This window comes from Rhinolophus sinicus, linkage group LG02 (assembly GCF_036562045.2).
Source record: "Rhinolophus sinicus isolate RSC01 linkage group LG02, ASM3656204v1, whole genome shotgun sequence".
In the NCBI taxonomy this organism is placed as follows: Eukaryota; Metazoa; Chordata; class Mammalia; order Chiroptera; family Rhinolophidae; genus Rhinolophus; species Rhinolophus sinicus.
The window spans coordinates 44,935,800-44,949,632 of record NC_133752.1 but is presented as its reverse complement, the minus strand read 5'-3'; the positions used below and the strand labels follow the sequence as shown (position 1 = coordinate 44,949,632).

The 13,833-nt window shown below is 37.2% G+C and overlaps 1 protein-coding gene across 5 annotated transcripts in view; it reads left to right on the top strand.

Moving 5' to 3' along the window:
- HERC3 (HECT and RLD domain containing E3 ubiquitin protein ligase 3) overlaps positions 1-13,833 on the top strand; it is a 98,040-nt gene that overhangs the window by 54,888 nt on the left and 29,319 nt on the right. For 3 of the 5 annotated variants that reach the window (XM_019741102.2, XM_074323616.1, XM_074323614.1), the window contains exons 12-16: positions 2,498-2,557; positions 5,098-5,209; positions 5,615-5,804; positions 7,534-7,697; positions 7,830-7,943. In XM_019741102.2, the coding sequence (XP_019596661.2) occupies positions 2,498-2,557; positions 5,098-5,209; positions 5,615-5,804; positions 7,534-7,697; positions 7,830-7,943 (640 nt within the window). Of the gene's footprint in view, positions 1-2,497; positions 2,558-5,097; positions 5,210-5,614; positions 5,805-6,273; positions 6,425-7,533; positions 7,698-7,829; positions 7,944-13,833 lie in introns of those variants that run through there. The other 2 variants (XM_019741103.2, XM_019741105.2) reach the window with 2 other exon arrangements.

The following is a 13,833-nucleotide window of genomic DNA, read 5'->3' as shown; positions in this document are numbered from 1 at the left end:
TTATTGTTCTTTAAGCTGTAATGTTACATTGTTTATTTGGGATTTTTCTTGTTTCTTGAGATATGCCTACAATGATATAAATTTCCCTCCTATTACTGCTTTCATAGCATCCCAATAATTTTGATATGTAGTATTTTCATTCTAATTTGTTTTCATGTATTTTTTTAATCTCTTCTTTTATTTCTTGTTTGACCCAGTCATTTTTTTAGTAGCATGTTGTTTAATCTCCACATATTTGTGGTTTTTCCCGCTTTCTTTTTGCAGTTGATCTCCATTTCAAAGCATGTGGTCAGAGAATATTCTTGGTATGATTTCAGTCTTCTTAAATTTGTTGAGGCTAGTTCTGTGTCCCAACATAATGATCTTTCCCTGAGAATGTTCTGTGTGCACTAGAAAAGAATGTATAGTCTGGTGTCTGGCATGAAAGACTCTGTAAATGTCAATTGTGTTCATTAGATCTAATGCGTCATTTAAGGCTAATAGTTCCTTATTGATTTTCTGTTTGGATGATCTATCCATAGCTGTCAGTGGGGTATTTAGGTCTTCTACTATAATTGTGTTTTTGTCAGTTTCTCCCTTTAGTTCTGTTAGTAGTTGCTTTATATACTTTGGTGCTCTCTGATTGGGAGCATATATATTGATAAATGTTATGTCTTCTCGATGTATTGTCCCTTTTTTTCATTATGAAATGTCCATCTTTATCTCTTGTTGCCTTTTTTATCTTGAAGTCTATTTTGTCAGATACAAATATGGTTATATCCACTTTCTCTGGATGCCAGTTGCTTGGAGTGTAGTTTTCCATCCTTTCACTTTGAATCTATATTTGTCCTTGCGCCTGAGATGTGTTTCTTGAAGGCAGCATATGATTGGGTTTTGTTTTTTGATATAGTCTGCTACTCTGTGACTTTTTATTGATGACTTCAGTCCATTTCCATTTACGATGATTGTTGATATAAGATATGTAAGGATTTCCTATAGTCATTTTATCTTTTGTTTTCTGGTAGTTCAGTGTCTCCATTGTTTCTTTGCCTTCGTGTTTCTGTCTGTTATTTTAGTTTGGTGGTATTCTATGATTTTTTTCTCTCTTCCCTCTTTTTTTATGTTATGTGTTTCAGTTTCAGATTTTTTTTTTGAGTGGTTACTATTAAGTTTATGTAAAATAAAGTTTCATACATACAGTAGTCCTTTTTTTTCCAGCATGCATCTTTTCTCCAAGAGTTTCTTCAAATGCATGTCCTAGAGCATCTGAAATCTGAGACAGTTGTTATCTCACCTAATCTGAATAATTTCTAGCATTTTCCCATTCAAAATGATTAGCTAAAATGGTAATTCACTGTCAAGTAGAGAAAAAATACATAGCAAAAGGAATTGAGGCCTTTTATCAAGTTTATTTTATTCTTAAAGGAGAATTTTTTTTCCTGTACATTTTTAGACGTTTTTATTGCCTTTCCTCAATAGCATCTGTTTTTCTGCAGAGATTCTCATTCTTGGGAATGAATGACCCACACTCTATGTACTAAGTGCTGGTCATTCCAAGAAATGTATGTAATACATCTGCTTTATGACAGAGATTGTAGTGGGGTAAATGACCAGGTCCTGAACTTTGGGGCATACCAGAGGATCATTGAGACTTCTCTAGAGCAGTTCATGTCTATCCTCAGAATTGCTCTAACTTTAGGTGTCTGCCAAGGAGTTCAGGCTGGAAGGTGGCATGGGAAAGGGGACTAAAGTCACTGTTGGAGGGGTTGGAGGAGGTAGACTCACTTTGCTGGGACTGTCACACTGTGCTAGTTCTCAGTTTTCTTATTTATAAAATGAAGGGGTGGAAGAAATGATTTCTAAAGATATTTCCTGACCAGATTCTGTGATTAACAGAAGTTATTGCAGCACCTTCCTCAACCAAGTATTTGTTTAATTCCTTCACTGTTCCTCATGCTGAATAAGAGAGTCCTGGGCTCGTGGTGTGCAGTTTCATTCTGGGCCCTTAGAAACTAGCTGTTTTCTCAGAACCTGTATAATCTAGGTACTAGGAATAAATATTCATTTTACTTCTTTTCAGTTTCTTTCTCAGATGGGCAACAAAATAGAAGGAAGTGGTTGTTCAGTTATTAATTTGCAAAGATAATTTCTTTGGGAGATAACAGCTTCTCTGTTTTGGTTTTATTTTATGTTTATGTTTGGAGGTGGAGTGGGGATTGTCTTAGATGGTTGATTGTATAAGAATGTTCAAGATCATTACCAGTTGCAAGTGTTTTTCTTTTGGTAGTTTTGATACTCTATTTTATCATGACTTATGGAAAAGGTAAGTTCTTGCTCTTTTTGAGATGTGACACAATGTGTATTTTTTAAAGCAAATGTGTATTTTCCAAGGCTTCCCCTGGGTAAGAGAGCTGTTATTAATGAATCCCTAGAATAGATGGCTAATCTTTTGCTGATGCTTAAGTAATCATTTATTTGTAATTGTTAAAGGCTTCTCTCCCTTTTTTTCTCTGAACAGTGGTGTTGTTCAAATATTATCTTCTGCAGCCTGTTGGAATGGAAGTTTTCTTGAAAAAAAGTAAGTGACTTAGAGTCTTAAAAAACACACACAGGTGATGCAGATACTTACTCAGCAAAGGCCGTGAAAGACTTCTGTTCTCTTTGATGGTGGTTGGCCTTAATTCAGTGGATAAGCTGATCTGTGCAGAATTGGAATGCCTCATAATGATGAATGAGAGGACATCAGCAAGGGCGATGCTGAGTCATGCCTGGTTGGCAGGGAAGCAAATTACCCAAAAGAGACTGTATCTCAGAAAGAGTTGGTGTAATCAAAAGTAAGGTTTTTCAAGGTATTCTAAAATGTTATTACCTCCACCATGTGTACAGTATTTATTATTGAGTTTTTTCATTCTTTAAATAATCTCCTTGGTTTCTTTGGTTTGTTTTCCCATAGGTTTTTCTTTTCTCAAAAAGAGTGAGCTTAGGGGGAAGGCCCAAGGAGACTTCAGGGCTTCTTGGCCTCAGGTCCAGCCCTGCTCACCAAGAAATTACACTTGGGTTGAACTCCCCAGGTAGTAAATAGAGTGTTTTCTGACTTGGCTTTATCCCTTCTGCAAATATCCCCCTCGGGAATCTCATACCGCAGAAGGGCCTTGTCGTGCGGTTTGCTCTTTGGTAGTCCTAAGTCCTCACCATCCCTCAGTCCTTTTCTGCCAGTGACCAGGCTAATGAAATCGCAAGAAGACTTACACTTCAGTTCTGTGTGTGAATCCCACTCCTCCATCCTCCATTATGTCTAACTGGGTTGAAAGAGGTCACTTCAGAAACTTGCTTCAGTTATAGTTAGATTGCTAAGTCATTTACTCATATCATTAGGGCAGCTGGAATGAGATCATCCAATTCATTTCGGACTCAATACTTAGCCTTTTCCGCCAGGGGAAAGTATTCTGGGCTGTGCTGATGCTGGTCTTTTAGGACAATCTTTCCCAACCTGGCTGGTTTTGCTTTCAGGGGACATTTGGCAATGTCTAGTGACATTTTTGGTTTTTACAGTGAGGGAGGGTATACTACTGGTATTGAGTAGGCAGAGGCCGGGGATGCTTCTAAGCGTCTCATAATTCTGCCCACCCAACAAAGAATTAATTATCCTGCCTCAAAAGGCAGTAGGGCCAAGGCTGAGAAACCTTGTTCTAGAAGGACAGCTTTTATGAAGGCTGGGAATGGCTCTTGGCCAGGAGTGTTAGGATATCCCTCCTTAGCATCATGGATTCTATAGAGTTGTGAGTGAAGCTTTTTTTTTCTTCTTTTTTTTTGAACCGACAGCGGTGCTATTTGAGGAGTCTTCCTCCTCCAGCATCATAGGAAACCAATTAAAATGAAGACCAGCATAAATACATGCAGAGGGAATCTTTTGTTTTTCATTTTTCTTTTTTCCTTTTTGTATTTTGTGTTTCTTTTTTTTTTTTCTTAACAGATTAGCAAAAATTACATCTAAGCATATGGAAAGTTACATATGGGACCAGAATAAATTAAAAAAAATTTTATTGGGGAATATTGGGGAATAGGGTGTTTTTCCAGGACCCATCAGCTCCAAGTCAAGTCATTGTTTTCAATCTAGTTGTGGAGGGCGCAGCTCACTGGCCCATGTGGGAATCAAACTGGCAACGTTGGTGTTATGAGCACTGCGCTACAACCAACTGAGCCAGCCGGCCGCCCCAGAATCAATTTTTATATTTTGGGCCAGTTTATTTTTAGAAGAACAATTATTTTAGAAGAAAAAATAATCAGCAAAGCCCAAGCATTATGATTTTTAAAAGAAATGTTAGAAACTCTACTTTGTTTTTCTAAATTTTAACATTGCTGTCAGAGGGCATTAAGACTGTCTGAATATGTCCATTACTCATAAACAGAAGCCTATTTTGCAAATAGATAGTTCTTTTGTAATTAATAGATATGGTATATTTAAGAGTGGAAATTTAAAACAGACATTTTCTAAGTCTCTAACAGGCCTAAGACTTTATTTAAGGTTGGAAAAATGATTAGTTGCTAGGAAGTTAAAAACAATAGCAGTTAAATTAATCCTTGGGTGAATTTAATTGTATCCCTTGTGTTAACTGAGAAAAACACTAACTTTGCATTAGTTGTAGATCTGATTTTAAAAAATACTTTGTTAAGAAAAGCTTTAAACAGGGAGGTTCTACCTCCCATTTGTTGATGAGTGGTCCTGTTTGCACTGGGGATGCTTTTCGCATCTGAGCGTAGTATCCACATCTAGTTCAGTGTAACACAATTACATATAAAGGCAAAAACACAAGAGTAAATCAAGGAAATAATACTGCTTAGAAACGTCAAGATGGCCTCGAATTGTAATGACGATCCTTGTGCTTTGACTTGGAGGAAAAAAGACTTGAAAATTTTAAGAATATGTTGAAAAAGGGATTCCAGAGAGGCTTATTCTGTCAGATTTTCCCCAAAGAGTAGTATTTTTGTGCATATTATCTGCTAGGTGACATTTAAATCTGATCAGTATGGACAAGCTGTTTTGTTTACCTGTTCACAATTCCTATCAGCGTGTTTGTTTTTCTTTCATTACTAATTATTTTGTTTTTGTTTGTTTAGAATTGATGAACATTTTAAAACAAGCCCCAGAGTCCCTGGGATTGACCTGAACTCAACCAGAGTGTTATTTGAGAAGTTAATGAACTCCCAGCATTCCATGATTCTAGAACAGGTATGTTCTTTACATTGACAAAGTGCATGTTGAAAAAAGCATTTTTCCCGTTGCAATAATTCAACTTTCAAGAGAAAAAAAAAAAGAAAAGGCAAGTCTTGTATAAACCTTAACTCAGTAAAATGTTCACTTTGGGAATTTGACCTACCTTTAGCTTTCTTTTTGTCCTAAACGTTTCTTCGGAAATGCCCCTCCAGAGTGTAAGGTCTGCATGGGCAGGGATCTTTGGCTTTTCTTTTCTCTGATGTACCCTGAGTAACTAGACCAGTGCCTGGCTCATAGGAGGTCCTCAGTGTATACTGAATGAATGAGAGTTGAGAGTCTATCAAATAGCATATCAATTAGAGATAAGTAACTAGATCTCATGTATGTTTGAATTGCTCAATACTCTTTTTTCTTATGCAGATCTTAAACAGCTTTGAAAGTTGCCTGATTCCTCAGTTGTCAAGTTCACCACCAGATGTTGAAGCTATGAGAATCTATTTAATACTACCTGAGTTTCCCCTGCTCCAGGATTCCAAGTATTACATAACGCTGACTATTCCCCTGGCTATGGCCATTCTGCGGCTGGACACAAACCCTAGCAAAGTATTAGGTGAATTTGCTCAACTTCATACCAGTGGTTTTGTGCTTTTTATTTTATTGGTGTGACCACTGGCTCTTGGCAGATTGAGATCCAAGAATCTATTTGTTGCCATTTAGTATCTTTAACATTTAAACCTTTCTTTTTTTGCTGTTAATTTCTAACTGGCCATATTTGCAGTTTGAACAAATCGAACCATAATTTCAGTTACTTGAAATCATTCACTCCAGACTGATCTTGACTTTTAAATATTCACAAAGTTAGATTATCCAACTTTAAACTATTTTTTTCTTCTCCTACACTTGCTAGTAAATAGTGCCTTAAAAAGTAATGTCCATCAACTGGCTTTTCCTCCTATACCTTATGAAGGGGGTGGGAGTGAAATGAACAGTTTTGGTGATACACAGGTCTCTAAAAAAAGAGAGGAAGGAAATGACCAGGTGGAGCCTTACCAAATGTTTGTTTTGTTTTTCTTTTTTAGGACAGTTGAGTCCACACTGATTTTTGCAGGCTACGGACACTTTGCTGAGATAAGAACCTTCCGTTCCTCAGTGAATTGGAGAGTGTCTCTAATGGGAGTAGCGCCTGAGATGTTTTTATTAATCAAGTGCAGAAAGTCTATCACCTGGCTTATTCCTTTTTTTTTTCCTGGTAAATTTTTTTTAGGTGTTCACTGCAGCTCAGTAACTTCTGCATTGCATATGGACTAGGATGTTACTTGAGTGTGGTCTCCCCATGAGTAAAGAGACTTGCATTCCTAAGGATGGAATACTGGCTCATGTTGCTTCCACCTTTGCAGAAGACATAGAAACAGAAATAATAATGAAAGCACTAGTAATATGTTAGCCCTTAATTCTTTTAAGGTCAAAAGCTTTTTGGGACATATTTTCTCAGGTGTTTTAATAGACTGTGAGGTAGAGAGCTGGCAATCTGTGAAGGAATATAGTACCTGACTTTTAAGTTTTGTTTTTTTTATTTTAATTTTTCCAGGTAGGATGGCACAAAGAGATCACACTTAATTTGTTTTTAACTTCCAATTACAGAACTTTAAACTTAAGAGAGCACTCGAATGTAGGGAGAACACTATGGGTACACATCACACACATTCACGATTATCAGTATTTTGCCCTTTTTGTTTATTCCCCCTACACCCACCTTTTTATTTTTGCTGGGAGATTTTTTAAAAAAAATCTCAGACATCATATTATTTTATCTTTTCAATATTCAGTATGGCTGAATTTATTTCTGACAAAGTCAGTGGTATAGTTTTCTTGTCGGGTTATGAGAAAGCATTGTTTGGTGAGAAGCAGAAATGGTAGTTTTTCGACTAATCACGCCTCTTGGGGTGTGTGGTCATTTGCATCCCTGATAAAGGATTTAGGTGTGGTGGCTGAGAAGAGGGCTGAAAGGATTAGGATATATGAATGCTCCTGCACAAAATATGTGTCTTAGCATCTTGTCGAAATGTACCCTTGGAATTGAACTTGTAGATTAGTCTTTTGAATGAGTCTTTGAGGAAAAAAATCAGATCAGCTTTACAAAAAAAGCTCCATGGATTCCTGTACAGCTGCTGCTCTCTCCAGAAATGCTTTAATGTGTTCTTTTTAAAGTCAATTTTGGGAAACTGTATTTTAGACAAATGTTCATGTTCTAGCTGGAGCTGTTTTTAGCTAGTAGGCAGAAGACATAAATACCTGATCAAGATTATATGTTGAAGTATGTCTTTTCTTTCTTTCTAAAGATAACTGGTGGTCTCAGGTATGCCCGAAATATTTCATGAAGCTGGTAAACCTCTATAAAGATGCAGTTGTTTATCTACTGAGAGGAAGAAAGACATTCTTAATTCCCGTGCTGTTTAACAATTACATTACAGCAGCTCTTAAGCTCTTGGAGAAATTATATAAGGTGAGCATAGAGCGGAGCCAGTAGGGAGAGGGGTGAATAGATGGGAGGGTCAGATATTCTGCTGAGTGTTCTATGGGAAGACATTTTCCAATTGTCTGGGTTTTCAGTCGTCCTTATTTTGCTCTTCATCAGGTAAACCTTAAAGTGAAACACGTGGAATATGATACATTTTACATTCCTGAGATTTCCAGTCTGGTGGACATTCAGGAAGACTACCTCATGTGGTTCTTGCATCAAGCAGGCATGGTAAGAATTCATGTAAAGCATATCTTACTTCTTTAGTCTTTTCTCAGAGTACAAATAAAGATTAAAAAAACACTCTGAGCCCTATAATTTGTCTTTGACTGCTGTTAGTGTCACACCTCGGTTTTATCCACTGGCTTATGCCTTCTTGAAACTTTGAAGTGCTTTGAGTTATCACAAATGGGCATGAGGAGTCATAAATGGGTAGTCACACGGAATAGTATAAATTTTAATTAGTTATTAACATTAAAAAAAAAAATCTAGGTACCTAAAGTAGTCACACTCATAGAAACAGAAAGTAGAATTGGTGGTTGCCAGTGTCTGGGGGAGAGGAAATGGGGAGTTGTTGTTTAATGGGTATAGAGTTCCAGTTTTGCAAGATGAAAAAGTTCTGGGGATCTGTTGCACAATAATGTGCTTATAGATAATGCTACTGAACTATATACTTAGTGATAAAGATGGTAAGCTTTATGTTATGTGTCTTTTACCACAATTAAAAAAAAAAGTCAAGACTCATAAAATGAATTTTTATCTTTTCCTGAAACTTGGAAGATCTGGCAACATGACCTGTCTTCCCAGATGGCACCAATTGGCTGGAGTTCAAAAGTGGCTCTTTAGCTGAGGCTTAGGTGTGCCACAATCCCCACTGCAGCTTGATTTTGACATTGAGGAAAGGATATTTGCTATCATTTTCTAATAACTATCCTACTTCAGTCATTTTTTTTTTTTAATTAAATTTATTGGGGTGACAATTGTTAGTAAAATTACATAGATTTCAGGTGTACTATTACACCTGAATTACCTGTATTACATCATCTATAAATCCCATTGTGTGTTCATCACCCAGAGTCAGTTCTCCTTCCATCACCATATATTTGATCCCCCTTACCCTCATCTCCCACCCCCCACCCCTCGCCCCCCTTACCCTCTGGCAACCACTAAACTATTGTCTGTGTCTATGAGTTTCTGTTTCTCATTTGTTTGTCTTGTTCTTTTGCTGTTTTTGGTTTATATACCACATATCAGTGAAATCACATGGTTCTCTGCTTTTTCTGTCATCTTATGTCAGCTGCCTGAACCCTCTAGACCACCTCTGATTTAGGATTCTGAGTGTGAAAATGTCACATATCCCTGACCTAGTTCTCACTGTATGTTGACATGCCATCCAAGGAACTATGTGTGGATTCCTGCCTACCGTCCTTCATTGGGGAAGAGCTGATCAGTTTGATTGAACTGGCTTAGGATAAGCGCAGAGCTTTTTAGGATCCCCCATCTGTGGAGTATATGTAAATTTGAGTTATGGCAGAAAACAGAATGATAATTTGATTATAATAATTAGTGAAGCAATGCACAGCAGATATATTGAGAGAGTTCTTGCCTGTTTAACAGTTTTATCATCAACATTTAGGCAATATTTTCCCTGTAGGGTTTTTGTAGGTCAATAGTGGTCTCCAAAAGCAAGGCATTTAAATAGGTTTATTTAACACAGCAAGATTATTTTCTTTGTCAAATAATAGATGATCAGTGCTAGACACAATATTGTTACCTTGAAAAAACAAAATAGTTTTCAGTACAAATGGATTCATGTGTTCTAAATAGGTTTGCACGGGAAATTTAACATGGAAGCTAGCAATGAACTTTGCTTTCACCCGCTAAGTTAGAAATTGTAAAAAGATGAACGTTTCTGTTCTATCAATCTGTATCAAATAATTATTCATTGAATAATAAAATGTTATGAGCTAAAATAAGCCTGAATTATTTAGGACAATAGCTGTATTTTCAGGTAAGGAAATCGGAGACTCAGAGAAGTTAAACAATTTTTCCACCAATTTAATTAGCCATAAAAGCCAATTCTCCTGACTTCTCATTTACCCTTTCTCTAACTTAATGTGGAATAAGATAATTCTAATAAAATCTAATTCTTTTTGACACTGAAAAAGAAGTAGCTGGTGCTAAAAATCTACATTATCATGACTATAGTCTCTCAATATATGTTGTTAAGTGAGCAACTTTTACAACTTTTTTATAGTTCCTTTCTCCTTACATTTGATAAGCAAATATAGGTCTTGAATCCCAGATACTCATTTCCTCTTCAGTAATTAAGGTAGTTATTATAGAAAGATAGAAAATTAGGTGAAATTACTCTGTGAACTTTTGTGATTTCTATGGAATTTTTTTATTGTGTAGAGTATTATACTATTAGAAACTGAAGTTTAAATTTCTTGATATCTTGAATTTCAACCTAAATTGCTAAAGCCATTCTATGTATAGATTTATATGTTTTTTAACCCCTCTTTTGAGGTATAATTGACATTTGACAGTATATTAGTTTCAGGAGTACGACAAAATGATTCAGTATTTGTATACACTACAAAATGGTCATCATAATGAGTTTAGTTACCATCCATCATCATATATAGTTACAAATATTTTTGTCCTGTGGTGAGAATTTTTAAGATTTACTCTCTTAGCAACTTTAAAATGTGCAATACAGTATTATTAACTGTAGTCACCGCGCTGTACATTAGCTCCTCAGAACTTATAACTGAAAGTTTGTGCCCTTTGATGTACATCTCCCCTCTTCTCCACCTCCACCCCCTCACCACCCAGACCCTGGAAACCAGCATTCTTCTGTTTCTATGAGATTGGGTTTTAAAATTTTTTTATTTTTATTTTTTTAGATTCCACATATAAGTGAAATCTAAATATGTGGATTTCACTTAAAGACAAATCTATTTGTCTTTGTCTTTCCCTGGCTTATTTTACTTGGCTAATGCCCTTCAGGTTCACTGTGTTGTTTCACATGGCAGGATTTCCTTTTTCATGGCTGAACAATATTCCATAATATATATATATATAATACAATAAATGGATTTTTTTTTGTATTAAATTTTTTAGCTTGGTAGTAGCTGAGGCAGTATAGCATATAGTTCAGAACACATGCTTTAGTCAAAAAGAACTGGGCTCAAGTCTCAACTCTGGCCTACTACCTATGTGATCCGAGATAATTTACTTAATTTCTATAGGCTTAGCATCCTCATTTGTAAATGAGAATTATAACAGTATTGTGAGAATTAAATGGGAGAAAGCAGGGAAGGGCCTTACTTGGCAAGAGTACTTTACTTGGCCTATAATAAGCCCTCAACAAGTCTTCAGTAAGCTGTTCTTGGGCATTTGATGTATTTTGCATGCCTGCTAGTCACTGGGGATGGAGGTGTACAGGATATGGTGGGCGCCGCTGTGGGGTGTTCAGTGCAGAGGCAGCAGTGAAAAAGGAATTACAAAGGAATGAACACGTGTGCAAAGGGCTACGGAGCACAAAGGGAACGTTCTAAAGTGGCTGATTTTTACTCGTTTTAAGGAAGAGGTGGTAGTGGCTTATTTATTTCAGTTAATAAACTACCATCATCCACTTGAAAACGAAGTAACACACAGAATGAGTGCCTTGTGGACTGCCATAGAGGGCAGCACAAGTGAGAAAGTCAGTGGTACCAAGTAAATGCTTTAGAAATAAAAACGAGAGTCAACTTGACTTCTTGCCATATGTGTCACATGGGCCAGTGTTTTGGCTCCAGGTACCAGTATTGTGCACGGGTGAGGTGAGGAAGCTGTTTTTGCCTCAGCATTCAGTGATGGTGGGAGCCAGATTTGCCCACGGTGGGTGTAGGAACATGTGGTGGCAGGCAGGCTGTACAGCAGAAGCTCCTGTGTTTCCTTCTTGGCACGACAGGTGTTTGTGCAATGCTTTCTGCTCCCAGTCACAGCCACATTTAGGAAATGTTGACTTGGAATTAAAAAAAAAAAAAAGATATTCTCAATTCTACAGTTCTGTTCCATGTACTTATTCATTGCTTCTATTTCATTTACTTGAAAAAATGAATTAAGGTCACAAGGTAACCCATTTCAAGAAGGAACACCAGTGACCCACCAATACTTGGCTGGTTTTAGGTTTGAGAGACTCTCCTAGGGAGGATGGACAGCCCCTGGACAAGCAGCCTCTCAGGAGGGGACCACTTGTCTTAGCAGCTCAGGTGCATTCTTCTAGGTTTGGGAGAGCACTTGTGAAGCAAAATCCTAACAGCTATTTCAGTATTTATTTCATGTAATGTGGAAGTGCCGGTACTAATACCATTTTTAAAACATTCAGCATTCACAAACTACAAATCGGTGACATTAAATTATTACATTTCAGATAGAAAACCTCACAGACTTATAAAAACTTTATGTATGTATAAATAGCCTTCATGTAGATCTGCTGGTTCTTTTGACCGAGTAGCCTTCCCTTCTTCACCTTCCTTGGAGCTGGCTCTGTGGTCCTCCTTGGGGGAGGGTCTTCTGGACACCAACTCTGTGGCCGTGGCTCTAATTCCTAGGCAGTTTTGGATTTCTTTCCAGCCAACTGTCTCACCTAACTGCTTGGTGACCTTGACCTCAGTTGAACTCCTCTCCTTCACCAGAAGAGAGATCAACCTATTTCCAAAACTGGGCCCTTTCAGGAGGGGGTGGGGAGGAGTCAGGTGAAGTGGGGAAGGGAGGGAATGGAATAGTGGCTGGAGAAGGTGGGTATTAAAGTGGGGCTGAGAGGACTTGTGGGGGATGCAGGGAGAGAGTTGTAGAGAGACTTAGAGGACTGGAGTGGGACTTGAGAGAGCCAAGAAATACAAAGATGTTGATTGATGTCTGGAATAACTATATTTCACCAAGAGACATACCAGTATTTAACAATGGTAGGTATATTGGGGGGGCTGTAATGCCAACAACTGTTTTTACAGTCACTGTGAAAACTTCTCCCCAGTCATTTTTATATTTGAAGGGTTCAAAACTTCATCTTGTTTTATAGACCAACACACATTAAAGATCTCCCTTTTCCCTTGAGAATAAGCAAATAATGCTTAGAATAATCTCTTCTGAGGGGAAGATTTGAAAATTCTGAATATTGGCATCAGTTTAAAATCCACTTCCCTTCCCCAGGATACTCATACCTCTTGTAGGTACTTAGACTGGAAGATAACTTTGTGGAGTGCATTTTATGGTGTGCGTGTTTTTTATTTTAGTGATTTTGGCTTCTAAATTAAAAGTAATTAGATATTATAGGCATGAGAGTGAGTCAGATTAGCCTGGATTATGTACGTATGATTTCATACCTTGTCTCACTGGACTGGAATTGTCTCTTTGGTTAGTGTTTGTCAGTCCAGGGAAATGTTCCAAGATCCCTTAAAGGAACCTGTTTGTAAAGGATAAACAGGGTGGATTTTAATTACAGTTGCTTTTAAATGATTTCATTGAAATATACACAAACACAAAAGGAGGTAGGCATGCACTTCTTATTCATATAGCATCTAAACAATTACAAACCGAACCAAATTTTTAAATTAAATACAAACAAAAAACGCAGATTAGTCTCACCGATGTAATGTGATGGGTAATATGGTCTTAGTGAAATCAGACCCCACTTGCATTGTGGATCGAGATTGCCTGCTGTCAGGCCTTGGTGCTTGAGCTCCCCACCTGTACTCTCCACCCTGGGATGACTCAGCTGTCTGTATTCCTTTCAGTTGCTATTAAATCTTCATTCATGCAGGGAGCCAGGTTACTCTGGCCCTTTCCTTAGGTGCAAATGCATCACTTACAAAGGAAGACTGCTTTTCTTCTTACTACTCTTAGACAATTAATTATAACGTGGCATGAATGCAATCATTAAAATACATGCAAATTATATGGTAACACACCGTTATTGAGGAGGTCATTCAGAATGTGTTGTTATTGATTTTGTTTTGGATATCATTTATAAAAAATACATAAAATTAAAAAAAATTCACATAGCACTCTCAGATCTCTGAGAATAAATCCATGGTTTTCTGTTTGAGAAATGTTACTACAGGTCATGATCTGT